The sequence below is a fragment of the Lissotriton helveticus genome, chromosome 1_1 (genome assembly GCF_964261635.1).
Source record: "Lissotriton helveticus chromosome 1_1, aLisHel1.1, whole genome shotgun sequence".
In the NCBI taxonomy this organism is placed as follows: Eukaryota; Metazoa; Chordata; class Amphibia; order Caudata; family Salamandridae; genus Lissotriton; species Lissotriton helveticus.
This window is the reverse complement of record NC_136057.1, coordinates 1,012,409,965-1,012,426,297: the sequence shown is the minus strand read 5'-3', so window position 1 is coordinate 1,012,426,297 and position 16,333 is coordinate 1,012,409,965. Positions and strand designations below refer to the sequence as shown.

Below are 16,333 nucleotides of genomic sequence, written 5' to 3'. Positions count from 1 at the left end.
ATGCCTCGACTGTTATGGAGCACCCTGCTCCGTCTCGCGTCTGAGCTCACAGCTCCTTACACTCTAGTCAGCTGCTTTTCCGTGTGTCCATGTTTCCGCTTGCTGCTCTCTGAAATTGTCAGTACAGGGTTAGGTGAGGCCGCCAGCGCGCTGTAGGGGGCAGAGACTCAAGACACTAAGTCCCGCTTGGATGCCTGGCTGCTCGCAATCCTCGGCTGGATATCAACCCACCGCAGAGAAAAGGGAAGGCAGCCGGTATCAGCGGGGGAGCCGCGGCTCGGCTTCTCCTCCCGCTTGCTCTGTCTCACCCAGCCCGCCTGGCTGCCCGCCACCGCCACAACCGAGAAACAAGGCAGCCGGCGTCCCGATGTCAGCGGGACCAGCAGCGGTTCAGCAGTGGGATCAGCGGGGGCAGCGGGAAAGCCCCGATTCGACGAAGCCGCAGTCCGGCGTCCTCTCAGTGTCTTCCCGGCTCACGAGGCTCACTCCAAAGTCACGTGGGAGCGGGAGAAGGAACTGGTTGCAGCAACAGAAACAGTTCCCCACTCATAAAATTTCTGGGAAAGCAAAAGAAATTGTGTAACATAGAAACACAATATTGGAGAGAATATTTATTTTGGCCAGTTTCACATACGACATCAATGATACATTTCCACTGTGCCATCTATTCATGTCAGTTTTAGCTTGTTTGAACAATGGCTAAACATATGTCCTGAACAAATTTTCATATTTTCAGGTTGCAGTAAATAAACCAATGTTGAAAAGGGGAAACAAGGAGCACTAATATATCACCATTCTCAGATATAGTCCTAACCTGGTGTGTTAATTATGTATCTGCCAACTTTCCAAATTCTTTGAACATAGTCCTCATGATCTGCAGTAGTAATACCTCTCCTAAAAACCCTCAGCAACCCCTTACTCTCCTTACATCTAAGTACCTCTTGTCTCTTTTTCACCCAACACATTGCAGTGCTTAGTTTTTGACCAGTTTACTTTGTATCTCTCCCCTCATAACCTGAACAAATTCCCTTTAATGTGACTTCTGTGTACTCTTCTGAGAGCATACAAACATTCTATAAACAAAAGAAGAGTGTCCATGGAGAAAGGACTATGCCGTTCACGGGAGCACCAAAACAGCCACACTGGGATGTTAAGGAAGGCCCTCACTCACCACCTAGTGATGACATGCTTCATCATCGGGCCCCACCAAAGAGACCGAGTGTCTCTTTGGTGTGCTGCAACGCCAGAATTACTGCGGAGCGGGATGGTGAGTAGAGGGCGTGTTGCGTGCAAATGTAAATTAGTGGGTGATGGAGGTTTAAAAATGTCAGTAGTGTATCTGAGATAACACTTTATTAAATGATCACTAAAGACAATAGATCTAAAAAATGTGAGGGACCAGTCCACTTTAATTGAGTGGTGGGTTCCTACAGAGTAGTCGACATGTTTCTTGCCATTGAAACGGTGTTAATTTACCCGGCAATTCATCAGGACTGGGTGTGAAAAACCCCGGCGGTATGGGCACGCTAAGGCCCACCCTTACCTGGGGACGTGAGTGTGAAAAAATTAAAAAGTGGTGTAAAAAGTGCAAAAAAATTAGGAATAGAAAATTATTCCTAATTACTCCTGGTTTAGGAGGCTTCTACTGATCGTTTCTGCACTTTTGGGGTGTTATGAATAAACACCATGGGTCCACCTACGTCACCCTCGAACTGGACCTCGTCGGGGTCCAGTTCGAGGGTGACGTAGGTGGACTACGGGTGCCGAGCGTCGAGGGCGGTGTGCCGAATACGCTTCCACCCCCCTCCTGAGACCCATGGTGTTTATTCATAACACCCCAAAAGTGCAGAAACGATCAGTAGAAGCCTCCTAAACCAGGAGTAATTAGGAATAATTTTCTATTCCTAATTTTTTTGCACTTTTTACACCACTTTTTAATTTTTTCACACTCACGTCCCCAGGTAAGGGTGGGCCTTAGCGTGCCCATACCGCCGGGGTTTTTCACACCCAGTCCTGATGAATTGCCGGGTAAATTAACACCGTTTCAATGGCAAGAAACATGTTGACTACTCTGTAGGAACCCACCACTCAATTAAACTGGACTGGTCCCTCACATTTTTTAGATCTATTGTCTTTAGTGATCATTTAATAAAGTGTTATCTCAGATACACTACTGACATTTTTAAACCTCCATCACCCACTAATTTACATTTGCACGCAACATACCCTCTACTCACCATCCCGCTCCGCTGTAATTCTGGCGTTGCAGCACACCAAAGAGACACTCGGTCTCTTTGGTGGGGCCCGATGATGAAGCATGTCATCACTAGGTGGTGAGTGAGGGCCTTCCTTAACATCCCAGTGTGGCTGTTTTGGTGCTCCCGTGAACGGCATAGTCCTTTCTCCATGGACACTCTTCTTTTGTTTATAGAATACTGACCGGGGAACAAGAGTGTCAGAGTACTCTCCCTACCTCTCTCCTTGTCATACAGCATACAAACATTACCAACTTCATCATAGCAAACAGTCCCAATTATCTATTCTCCATCCTAATGCCTTCCTTCTTACTGCTGCATCTGACATAGTTTCACACCCTACCTTACTTTCCTCAAGAACATTTTAGAAACCCACTGCTCTGCCATTAACTTCAATGCTTCTGATCAATATTTATCAGTTACCAGGAGCTCAAAATCATCCTCTCTCTCTGTGTTATAAAATCCTGTCCATCAAGTTAGGGTCCATTTTTATTTTCTGTACACACCATCCCTTTTGATGACAACACCTCATCCTTTGGTTCCTCGTACCACCACCATGCTGATGACACTCAAATATGTTTTTCCTAACCTTCTTGTTCCTCCTCCAATCATTCATTTTGGATTGTTCCAAGCTATTCACCACAGTAGAGCACCACAGTCACTCATCCTGAATTCTTATCATACAGAGGTCTTATATTGCTCTTCTTCTACTGCACCCGTCTGTTTACCACCTCCCATCAACTCTCCCCTGACATTGGCCCTCTACCTTGCATATTGGAATATTGGCATTCTTGTCAATCCTGCTAGGTCATTAGAATCATCCATCTTTTCTTTCCCTGCTCCTACATCTCCTAACTAAGCACTGAACATATGTAAAATCCCATCCGTCTTCCCATTCCACAAAGTGAAAGCATTGCACAATTCTCTTATTCTCTGAACTCTTATTCACAGCAAAGTGGATTATTCTAACAGTCTGCTCTTGGACCTCCCTAACTACCCTTTTGTCCCACTGAACAGTCAGAAACAAGAGAACTCTTCACAATCTTCCAATGCACACTTTCAATCCTTTAATTCAAACCTCCCTTACATATTTATCTGCTAACACTGGTTGATAATCTGCCATTTTGCATTACTATGTGTCTTCCTTTTTGGGATTCTGTATGTATCAAGTTTCAGTTTGATGTATCTGCCTGTCTTTGCATTGGTCATTCTAGCAAACAAAGTGTACAACACCCTTGGCAAGCTTGAAAGCCGTTTGTCTAAAACTATTTACCTGCTTGGGATGCTGTTGACCACTATAATTCTATTAAAAGCATTTCTTTTTTAAATTGCATGCCACTAAATAAATAAATACAAGAATGGTACTTCAAATGAGTTTTTCTTTTTGTGGTAAACAGCACATCATCTGTGAAACATGTTACCCTGTAACTTTGCCATCCTTGAGGTTCCCAATCATATTTCTTTATCTCTTTGCAAAACATTTTTGCTTTTAGAATATGACTGTTCTCTAGAACCGCGTTCTGTAATTGAAGCCTTTTACGGCTACTGCCTATCAGTTTCATCAATGACACTAGGATCCAGTCTGTATAAATGTAAATATTATCAACTTAATTTTGATTGGAATAGCTGATTGCATAGTGATTAAACTAGGCCCACTCTATGAACATCTCACTAATCACATCTCTCTATTCAACTTCTCTTCCATCGGATGGATGAGAAATATAGATGAGAAGTACAGATGAGGAGTATGGAATGAGGCTGTCCTAAAATGGATGCTGTAGTAAAGGATTTTCCCATTGTATTTTCTCAATTTTGATTCATCTAATATCCTTGCTATCGCACCTCTGTATTGGCTTGAATAAGGCCCCTTCTGAGTGTATTTTTAGAAATCAATTTTTCCACACTGAGGGGTAATAAACTCACAACTATACTAGCTACATACCCATTTTCTGCTTGTTTTAGTGCTGCAGAGCCCTTGTTTATTTCTATGTTTTTATGTTGTCTATAAAACACTAAACAAATGACATATTTAAAAGCTTCTACACTTAAAATTGGATATTCCTGATGTGAGTTTCATATTGAGTTATCTTTTCCTGAACATAATTTATTAATTTAAGATCTAAAAAATAGATTGATTAACTGTCCGTCTCCTACTGATACAAGCCATCCCTTGAATAGAGACATGTATTTCTATTTTAACAACTGAATGATCTAACTCTTGATTTTGTTCCATGTCGCAGTTTATAATTCTGTGTAGAGCAGAGTGTAAATATAGTACCTTTTAAGCATTTTATAAAGATTAATTGCTGGGATTATGATTTGATGGATGGTACTCTGCTCATCAAGGTGAAGGAGGACATTACCTCTGTCATTCTGATAGACTACCATCCATCAAATTCATAGGTGAAAACCGGCCTAGTGATCATCTATGTACATTGAAAGAAAGTGCTGTTGCTGCACTTCCTTTCTCTGTACTAAATGCTTGGTGGATGGCTCCCCTAAGTTTTGACATCCAGCAACCAAACCTTTCCAAATTTTTTGAATTTTCAGAAACAAACTCTCAAAGTCTTTTCCTGGTGGTGACGGACAAAAAACAAACATTATACCATTCATCCTAAATAAGGCAGGTGGTGTAATGTCTTTCCTTGCTAGCCCCTACTCCGTTGTGTCTTTGGAGGAAGTTTACATCTAAGTAACAAACAGGGCTCCGTCGACTGAAAACTTAAGTTCTGGCCCTGTCTAAATGAGGCAGGCAGACCTAGGGTTTGGAGGACAGGGTACTTCCTCATGTTTGCAATGGAGTACACTGTCCACCTAACTTTAATGGTTTGCACTCACGTCAAGAGATGGCAGTGCTTTATTGATCAACAGCAGGACACCATAGACATGAAACAGAGTTTTAGATATAGGTAAATTAGAGCAAAGATAACTGCAGGGAATAAGGGATCACTTATTTGGTATATGGGTAATGTTTATATGTTGAAAGAGTTAAGATGTAGGCAACAGAGAGAGTGAGACCCCACCACCTGTTTTTCAACAAACTGCATCTATGGATAAATTGGGAATGCTCTTCATGCGTCTTGTTCACTGTCAACACAAGGAGCTTTACCTTTGTGCATGATAGAGGCAGATTATAAGGGAGATGACAAGCAGTGCACAAGCAAAAAGAACCTTAAGCCAGTTCCAGATAAGCGACTCACTTCATTACATTTCTCTCTGTCATCATTTACTTTACTCTACTACATTCCCATATGCTGCTCTAGGAACTTTTATGATCCCTTCCACTATTGTACACCAACTCTTAAAGCTTGTAACCTGTGTTCCTTACTCCTTAGATCTCATCGATAAACAGGATTCTGAGGAACTTGCACATGGACCCAATTCTTTCAGATATTGATAACTGCATGGCAGTCTCTTCTTCACCAGGTACGGCTCAGTTCCTATATGTGGTGCACTGAATGTCATAGTCTTGCCAGAAAATCTCCCACCTTCTCAGTAGTCAATTCCACTAAAAAGGGAGCTTTATTTGCAAAGAGCTGAAAACATTTCCTTTCTTTTTCTTTATTTCCACATTTTATTACGTTTGTTAAAGCTGCATTACTACTAAATTGGTTTAAAGGGGTATTTTGACATTACTTCTCACTTTTTTCTTTGCAGGTACGTACACTGAGAGTCTTGCCTCACAATTAGGGTTTTCAATTGTTTTACCTCACTGGCTTTACTTCACAGGTAAGTCATATTTTAATTGTTAGAAATTATCTGTTTTATTCTTATATATGTGTATATGTTTAAGTATGTGAACACACACAATCAGATATATATTCACTAAAAACCTGAAAAATAAAGGTTAAAGTGACATTATAGTTAGGTATGGTAATAATATCTTACATTACATTAAAACAAACTTAGAAATTCAATGAAAAAACAAAAGGTTAAATGGATGTTATAGTTAGGTGAAAATGTCAGTTAAAACAAACCGTTTTCAAGTGACCAAAACCCCTGAAATTCACCAGTAATAGTTATCTCAAGTAACTGTAACTTGTGCCCTAAAGTAACTATAGCTTGCGCCCGCCATGCACAGTGTTGTTATCAATGATGTAATTTCAGGTGTAGCAGAGAGACCCAGCCAGGAGTGCTTTACAAAAATATGGTAAGCTCTCCCGGGGTCATGACTCATGGATTTAATAACCCAGGAGAATGCCTTTTTTTGCATGTTATTGGGGGTTGCTTCACTCACTGCAGCCCCCCAAAACATTAACAAAATGCTTCATTAGATGCCCCTACCTCTTATAGGAGCACCACCAAGCTGTAAAAATGTTTTAGAAAGACCTTGCAGGGCAGTATGGGACGTTACTTGGAAGGAGCAGTGAATAATTAATGAGCGGATCTTACATTCACATTTTTTAATTATAATTTGGGTGTTCCTGTGCCCACCGAGACACCCAGATCCTTAATCATTGTAGGGGCCACAGGGGAAGCCTCAGGCAAGGACCGCCAATTTTTATTTTATTTAAATTTATTGGGGAGGGGGGCAAGCGGCCCGAGGGATGGAATCCATGGGGCTTCCTAGAGGCAATTGCGCAGCCCACTTAGCCCACCACAGGGCTGTTTTCTTTTGATTCACAGGAGTCCACGCTTTTTCTTCTAAAATTTTGCAGTGGATTGACTGCAAATTTGTAGCAAAATCAAACACAATTTTTTGGGCCATGGGTCAAAAAATATTTTTGGCCCTGACATCTTATTTTTTTTTTTTACCATTTGAAAGGACCCGGGACTGAGTCTCAAGTCCTAAGATGGCTGCTGCTACATCGTTGTTGATGTGGTAGCAGCCAATCAGATCTCCTCTTGAGATTTGTCATCTTTGCGGATCTTCTGCATCATGAAAAATCCATATTTTATTAGCCATTAATTTCTCTAAAACTACTGATTGGATTTACAACCAATCACAAAAAGCACGCTTTCTAGCTCTCTGCCATATTTCTGGTAATTCAGTTCTGTTATTTTTGCAGTATCGCTGTTCAATTTTTCAATGGAAAAATGAACAGGGAAAATGTGTTTTTGGACCTCCCTTTTCCTCAGCCCCTGCTTGACAGATCACCCCAAAATGTTTCAGGAAGGAGCTGCAGTGAATGAGACTTTTTTGGAAAAGTATTGCGAAGATTCGTCAAGTTATTGGGAAAGCAAAAAATGCTTTTCCTACGGAAACACAATCCTAATTATAACTACCCAGTAGCAACCGCCACTGGGCAATATATATGTATGTATGTATATGTGTGGGAGTATATATGTAGAAATAGATTAAGATAAGAAAAATATAAACATACACACATATATAGTCTTGAGGACAGATGACTCTAAACTTATTTTAAAATAAATTTCAATTCATGTACTCATAATTCATTAATGTAAGTATTATAATTGATATATGCAAATATTTAATTTAAACATTATGGGGTTTATTACGATGTCTGGCGGAAAGTCTCCACCGACACCGTCTCGGATTTGGGACTGGCCGACTTGTGGTCGGCAGTTCCGACCGCCGGATTACGATGCGACCCAACACTGTTCGGTCGGATTCCCATTGTGTCCTATCGGAGCCCGTGTAATGCCCGAGAACCAGCCATAACACAGGCTCCTGTGGGAAATTGGGCCCTGCTAAGGGACCCAAAGTCACTTTCCGACAGCCTTTCCATGTTGGACAGGCTGTCGCCGAAAGGTGGTTGGAAAGAGACATCGTAAGCCCGATGGCGTAAATGCCGTCCATACGGGTTTACGGTGCGGTTTCGACTGACAAGAATTGAGCCGGTCAGAACCGAGTTGGAATGATCGGCCAGTTTACGTTCCAATCACGTAATTGGGTGGTTGGACTGTAAACTGACCGAGTCGTTGGAAGGGCTCCGACTCTGTCGGGAAGATATCGACTGTCGGGCAGAGGCTTTCCGCCCGACATCATAATGAGCCCTTAAATTATAATAATATTTATTGTCAGTTATTTAATAAACAATATATAATTTAAAAAGCTTTATTAATTTTAAATATAAATGTAACATTTATATTATATTTAAAAAACAATAAAATATAGGAAGAAGTCATTAAAAACGTAAAAATATATTTTTTATATTTAAGGTTAGTGTTTTAAGGGAGGTAAGTACATTTAAGGTTCATGGGCGGCTAGTTTAATGGTAGTTTGGAGTTTTTATGGTTCTGGGATGGGTGGTGTTTAGGATACTAAGGAACTTTTAGGGTTCATTGGTGGGTTCAAGGAAGGGTAGCAAGGAGTTTTTAGATATCAGGGTTGGGCAGAATTAAGAACTACTAAGGATTTTTTTAGGTTCATTGGTTGGTAGTGTTTAGGGGTAGTAGGGAGTTTTTAAGGTTCGGGGACAGGTAGTGGTTAGGGGTAATATATGGTTTTTAGGGTTCACAAATGGGATTAGGTTTAGTAAGAGGCTTTTAGGTCTTGCCTGACCCAGCGCATGCGCGGGTCTGGCAAGATTTCTAGTAAGGGCTTCAAAAAATGCTACCAAGGTCAGTCTAGAGAGTGAGTGCATGTGCGCGGGCAAACACTTTCGCGGCCGCTTTGATGTTCTCATTGAGCCGCGTTACTTTGCTTTGCTTTCAAATTGCTTTGAAATAGCAATGCTTGTTATTTCAGGGTAACCATCAAGGCGCTACATTTGCTCGCGACAAACATCTTGCAAACCAGCTCAGCGATCACAGACGTGCCTCGTGCTGCATGCGTCTACTTGACAGCGCTAGACTCTTCCTAAAATAGAGCAGCGGTCGCTAAGCTTTGGTTCAAGCCCTCGTAAACTGGATTTTTTCAATGGAATACGTCTGTTCCAAAACAAGCAGGGCCCTCTGGTCGTCGCTGCCGCAGCACACAGGCCCCGTTGTGCCAGCCACAGTGAATCACTCTTCCTGCAGGCTGCTGGGACAGGCCCCTCTCCTGGGGCTGGCGCGCGGGCAGGGCGGGCTGCAGCTGGGCCTTGCTGTCTGTTACTCAGGATGGGTTGGCACTCACGAGCGCGCCCTATTATGGACTGTTGCCTGTACCCAATTTCCCTTGTTCCTCGCCTCTACCCATGCCCTATCTTCTGCCACTGGCTGTGGAGTTCTCTCTGTTTCTACCTCGTCTCGCCCCCCCCCCCCAAACCAGTGGCCGCACATGGTACCCCCTCCAACCTCAAACCCTTTTCCCTTCATGTCTAATGAACTATGTTTCCGTCACTACTCTCTCTCCCTGCCAATGTCGCCTCTCTCTCCCAGTACCCTCTGTCTCTGGCCCTTCCCAATGGCTCTCTCTATTCTTCTCTCCCTGTCACCTCTGCAAGCGTCTCCTTTCTTCATGCCTTCCCGTCCTCACCCGCCCTCTCTCCTGAAGTGTCAGTAATTGCGGCCATTCCTCCCTCCCGTCACTCTCTCCCTCCTTCCCTTGCTCTGTCCGTAACAGCGTCACTGCTTCTCCCGCTCCTGTCCGCTGGTGGCTCCTCCCACTCCCTCGTTGTCTGTCCGACACCCTCTCCCATCCTTCCGTCTCCTTCACCCTATCTCCCATCCTGCCATCTCTCACCATCTCTCTTCCATTCTGCTATCTCTCTCACCCTCTCTCTTCCATCCTTTCATCTCTCTCACCCTCTCTCTCCCATCCTGCTATCTCTCTCACGCATGCTGTCATCTTTTGACAGTAACAGTCTGCATTTCTTTTTCTCCACTCCCCTCTTTCTCAGTCCTCCTTTGTGCCCTCCCTTTAGTCTCTGTCCTCGTTCTCTTGCGGCTCCTGCCGTCCACCATCTAAGACTCTCTCCCATCCCATCTACCCCTCTTCGCTCACTCTTTCTCTCAGTGACTCTCTCTATCCATCCTCTCTGCTACCTCTTTCTCCCTCTTTCTATCACATTGACTTTATACTGTTCTCCCTCTCACCCTCTCATTCTATCTAATCTAACCCTTTTGTTTCTTTTGTCTCTATATTACTAATTATCCCTTTCTCAAATTCTCCCTCTCGCTCTAACATCCCATCTACTACCCCACGCTCCTGCTCTCCATGTCACAGTGGGAGAGTACTGTTCTCTCTCCTCGCCCGTCTGCTAGCCCTCTCTCTGACACCCAGATGCTGCTACTCCTTCTTTCTCCCTCCCTCATTTCCCCTGCGTTCTCTCTCTGCACCCCTCTTTCACGTCAGGGCCTTTCTCTCCCCTTCTTCCCAGCTATGCCTCCTTAACTCTACCCTGGAAAAGGATGGTAGTGGGTACGGTCAGGGCCACTGGAATTATGCGATTCTGCTGCCATGGCGATTTTCACATAATTTTGTATTTTCCGCATTTGCCACGTCATCCATCATCTGCAGATTGTAATAAAAACACATTGTTATGTTTCAAACGGATGAAAAGTTACAAAAACTATAGCGACTCGGATTCCTGCGCATGCACCTGGAATGCTTTTCGCTAGATTTGACTGGCATTTTTAAGTTACTTATTGCTGTATTTGGGTGTTAAATTGTAACTAATAAAGTGCACCCTATTCCCAAACACTATTTCCAGGTGTACAAATATGGAAGAAAAACTATGATAAAATGTGCCGAATTATGCTGCATAATTTGCCTTTTCTTGCTGCATAATTTATGCAACCCTTCCACGTAATTTGGTCCTTTTCCGTCACACAATTGCAGTGGCCCTGGATAAGGTGTAAAGCCAATGGTAAGTGCAGTAGGCTTCATGGGTTCACCGAAAAAGTCATGCCTGGTTTCATAAGTTTAAAATACATAAATTAAATCAATAAACAAACAAAGGAGGGCGACTAAAAATATGTGCACTGGCTGCAGAATTGGATGAGTTGGGCAAGAACAGCCACAATCCAATGTAATGGAGCGCTTCAACAGACAATATTTAATTTTACTGTTGCACCACCAATTTTTACACTAATGTACACCAGTGAACTGTAACATAAGCAGAAGCCAGAAGGACAATGTTAGGCTCCCATTTACGAAGTGGACCAAAGGAACCAACACATTTTTATTGTTTTTATTTATTAAAATGTTTCTATATGCTAGACAGCAGTCACACTTTTCTACAACATAACTTTAACACATTGGCATTGCCAATAGCACTTGCTAAACACTTACAAAGTCCCAAAGGCAAGACCTATTGGCTATGCCAATGCTCGTTAGAGTTTAATGATGGGTAGTGCTCAAGAGTAGATAGAGTTAAAGACTCTTAATGAGTTTTTAAGGTTCAGGAATGTAAATGTTTAGGGGTAGTGGGAGATGTTTAGGATTCAGGGATGGATAGTCTTTGGGGTTGTTAGGGGTTTTAGCGTGTGCATGGATCGGTGGTGTTTATAGGGGTAGTAAGAGATTTGTAGGGTTCAGAAACAAATAGATATTAATCAATTATATTAACATAATTAAAAAAATAGTAAAATAAAATTACTTTTATTACCATTAATATGTGTGTGTGTGTATGTATATATATATTACCTACTGGCAGTAGGAAGTCCACAACATTCTATTTGGAATAACATTGGCGCCAGTGGACGAATCTTCGTGAATTTCTCCAAGAAAATGGCCTGCTTGGTTCCGCACCTTCCCTGAAATTTTGGTGGTGATTCGTCAAGTGGGGGCCGAGAAAAAAGGGGGTCCCAAAACATGTTTTCCCCATGCAATTTTCCATAGGGACCTTTAGCCAGGGCTACAGCCCGAACGGCTGAACGGAATTACACCAAATTTGGCAGAGAGGTAGAGTTCGGTTCGCAGAATGTGCTTTTTGTTAAATGGTGTAAATCCGCTCAGTAGTTTCTGAGAAAATTGCAAGTAAAATCATAGCGATATCTAGAGTCTGAGTTCAGTACGCGTACTGAAATCTTTTCAATTACGAGCACGAGCTGCATGCTGATTGGCTGTGAACTGTCTGTCAACACTCGAAACCAGGAAGTGTTGGCAGCCATCTTGTGCCTCGCTAGAACCGAGTCACAAGAAAACAGTAAAACAAAGTTGAGAAATAAGGGAAGGGCGTAGGGTAGAGACATTCTGACCCTCTAGGCCTGCTCAGGGGGTCGTACATGGATGTTTAGGCTCTATTTTTTATTTTATTTTATTTGAAGAAAAATCGCGGCGTACGCACATGTAAATACCTACAATTACGAGCAGGGGCTGCATGCTGATTGGCTGTCATTACTCCAAACCAGGAAGTGTTGGCAGCCATGTTGTTTGTCAGGAGAGCAGAGTCACAAGAAAACAGTAAAACAAAGTTGAGAAATATGGAAAGGGGGCGGAGTAGAAACATTCTGAGCATATAGTCTTGGTCAGGGGGTGGTACATGGATCTTTAGGCTCAATTTTTAAAATGACTCGTGCAGTACTTGTACGCAGTGGAAAAGGTAAACAAAAAATAGAAGTCCGTTTTATTCATTAGGTCCCGGGGGGCAAATTACGGGGGCAATTTTTCTGCATAATGGGGGCTTGTAAGGTGCTCCGAGCACTGGGGAACGGCACTCCTCTGGTTTTATTTTGAAGTATGCGGGGGGGGGGGGGGTTACGGTCCTCGGGTCTTTTTAAAAAAATATATGTTTTGAGCTCTCCCTCCCTCTCTCCCCGTACACGTCGCGGGGAACGCCACCTTTCTGGGGCAGTAATATGTAAAATGACCTTCCAGCTCCGGGTACCTGCATTGTCTGGAGTTTTTTATTATTAATGTTGGGAGGGTGGGCTTGATAAAATGTCCTTGTTAATTCCCATAGAAGCCTATGTTCTGGTGTTAACATGGGCTTCTATGGGAAAGGCCGTATTATGAAGCTCATTATCGCCGTTTTATCGGCAGTTTCCTTCCAATAAAACGGCGATAATTTTAACACCGGTCCTTGATGCACCTAAGTTTACTGGTCAAAAAAAAGCAGCAATGGTCCATATTATCAACAAAAGGCGATACATTATCGTCGCTTTTATCGGCAGGAAACTGCCGATAAAGCGGTGATAATGGGCTTGATAATATATCCTTGTGAATTTGAATAGAAGACCAGGTTAACATTAGAACCTGGGCTGCTATGGGAATTTGCAAGGGCCTATTATCAAGCCCATTATCGCCGCTTTATATGCAGTTTCCTGTCGATAAAAGCGGCAATAATGTATCGCCCTTTACTAATAATATGGCACTGACGGGCATATTATCAAGAACCGGTGTTAAAATTATCGACTTTTTATGGGCAGGAAACTGACGATAAAAAGGCGAAAATTGTCTTGATAATACGCCCTTGTTAATTCCCATAGAAGCCCATGTTCTGGTGTTAACATGGGCTTCTATGGGAATTAACAAGGGCGTATTATCAAGCCCAGACCCGGCCCCTGGAGGGAGTCGCGGTGAGACAGGCGGAGCGGGGGAGGGGCCAGGTGGGGTTGGGTGATAAACAGCGGAATCTGGATGATTGTAGGTAAGTAAACAATTCAATTAATAAAACGAATTTCGGGCCATATTATCAACAACATAAGGCGATACATTATCGCTGCTTTTATCGGCAGCAAACTGCCAATAAAGTGGCAATAATGGTCTTGATAATATGCCCTTGTGAATTTCCATAGCAGCCCAGGTTAATACCAGAACCTGGGCTGCTATGGGAATTTACAAGGGCCTATTATCAAGCCCATTATTGCTGCTTTATCGGCAGTTTTCTGTCGATAAAAGAAGCGATAATGTATCTAGATTTTGGCATGCTAGATTTGTAAAGTGCCTCGCTAGTTTTGTGTGTATAGTGAGAGCATGGAACATCAAAGTTATCTTGAATACTGTGTCTGTTCAGAATGATCCTCGGAAGTTCGAGCCAAAATACATATGCAGTTGTGTCCTCCTTTGATACTTGCACTTTTCATAATGCATTGTGGAGGCAAAGTTACACACAGTTGGAGAACATTCATAACTTGATAGTGTTTGGAGCACTGAATGTGATCTATTACTGCTGAGTACCAGAGGTATGTGTCTGACCATGTAATCCTATGAGACTTTCTGTAGTTATAAACTAATCTGCTAGGTAGGGAGGGTGAAATGTAGTTATATTTTAAATGTGTTTACCTTTAGTATTATAGGATGCTTTTTCCGTTTGTATCTTATAGAATAGTAACAATGCTGACAACCTTGTTTGTGATAATATGTTTGGTTGTATTATCTAAGGTACTGTGCATGAGATTTTGGTGTTAGAAATAAACATTTCAAAGTTGCACGTTTCTTTATTTACATCTTGTATTGGACTGGTGTAAGACTATAATGAAAGAGTGCTATTGTTATCCACGTTACTTTATGTAATCTAAGTGGCATGTTCTGGGTTGACTAGTCATTGGTGTTTTTGTTGTAGGGCAGTGGTTCCCAAACTTTTGACTCCTGAGGACCCCCCATAGAGTCACCACTGGAAGTTGGGGACCCCCAAGCAATTTGTAGGATTTACATTTCAAACATTAAAATCGTAATTCGGAAAAAAATAACACAACTGTGCACACAAAACAAATACTCAAATTACTAATGATTTTAGTGGCATATTTACAAGCCCCTATCACCATGGGAACATCACTTTCTGAAAGTTTTCTGTGGCGATAGGGGCTTTGCCTTATTTACAAGGCAACGTTAAGCCACTTAACGTGGCTTAACGGTCCCTTGTAAATTGGACTCCCTTTGACACAATGCTTAGCGTGAAGGCGGTGGGCAGTTCGTGTTGTGATGGGCGTTTCCTCTGCGACACCCATTGATTTTGACGCTGCCGCCTATTTACAAGAGCAGCTTAAATGGGAAGCAGCGCCAAAATTAAGGCCAGAGAAAACCTAGTCTTAACTTGGCGAAACAATGAGAAATGCTTCAATTCTCCTTGGAGAAGGAGAATTGCCACAAAAAAAGTTTGCCCTTGTGGGAGCAACCTTTTTTTGTGAGACAGCAAACACCCACTGCGGATTTTAATTTTCTGAGACTCCAAATACCAGAGGCCCAAGCGGGAAGAACACGCCCTGGAGGCGTGACTCCTCAATAAAACACAGGTGTTCTCAGCTCAGTTTTCTGTTCGTCTCTTTTGTAGCAGGGGCTTGTGATCAAGAATAGTAATTCGAAACGCGTAAAGCCTGCTTACTCCGGATGCCAGCTCTGAATACCAGCAGCCTGTGGTCCTCACTGCAACAAGTGCTTTCCCGAGGGGCGCTCCCACAATGGCAACCTTTTTTTGTGGCATGAATAGCGGCTGTGTCCAGTCGCGGGAGCTGCTCGCCGCGACTTGTGCGGATCCCTAGCGTTTGGACTTCCTACGCATACAGGAATGGAAAGGCACTAAATGTGAGTGACTGCCAAACATACAGTGACTGTTGAACTTCGGGTGCTGTTGTCAACCCACTTGGAACTTTATTTTGCTTTATTACATGAGACAGCAAACACCCACTGCGGATTTTAATTTTCTGAGACTCCAAATACCAGAGGCCCAAGCGGGAAGAACACGCCCTGGAGGCGTGACTCCTCAATAAAACACAGGTGTTCTCAGCTCAGTTTGCTGTTTGTCTCTTTTGTAGCAGGGGCTTGTGATCAAGAATAGTAATTCGAAACGCGTAAAGCCTGCTTACTCCGGATGCCAGCTCTGAATACCAGCAGCCTGTGGTCCTCACTGCAACAAGTGCTTTCCCGAGGGGCGCTCCCACAAGGGCAACCTTTTTTTGTGGCATATATATATATATATATATATATATATATATATATATATATATATATATATATGTATTCTCTAAAAAAACATAGGTTTCAGGGACGTTATAGTTGGAAATTAGCATTTAAAAAAACATTGAAATTCACTCAAAAAAACAGGTTTCAGACAAGTTGTAGTTAGAAATTAGCAGTTAAAAAACCTTAGAAATTCACTGAAAAAACCATAGGTTTCAGGGATGTTATAGTTAGTTGGACATTTCACTCATACAAAACCATAGAAATTCCGCCGTTATAGTTAGTTCAGCTAACTATACCTCGCATCCCTGCAATACACTGCTGAGGCCGTCACATATTACATCATTCATGACATGGTCAGTAATATGACTCACAGACACTCACACACCACCATGCATCCATGGAG

At 42.6% G+C, this 16,333-nt stretch overlaps 1 protein-coding gene across 1 annotated transcript in view; it reads left to right on the top strand.

The window, feature by feature from the left end:
- PAX4 (paired box 4) overlaps window positions 1–16,333 on the top strand; it is a 253,499-nt gene that overhangs the window by 145,438 nt on the left and 91,728 nt on the right. The window contains exon 5 of the mRNA XM_078656109.1: window positions 5,591–5,681. Within this exon, the coding sequence (XP_078512235.1) occupies window positions 5,591–5,681 (91 nt within the window). The remainder of the gene's footprint in view (window positions 1–5,590; window positions 5,682–16,333) is intronic.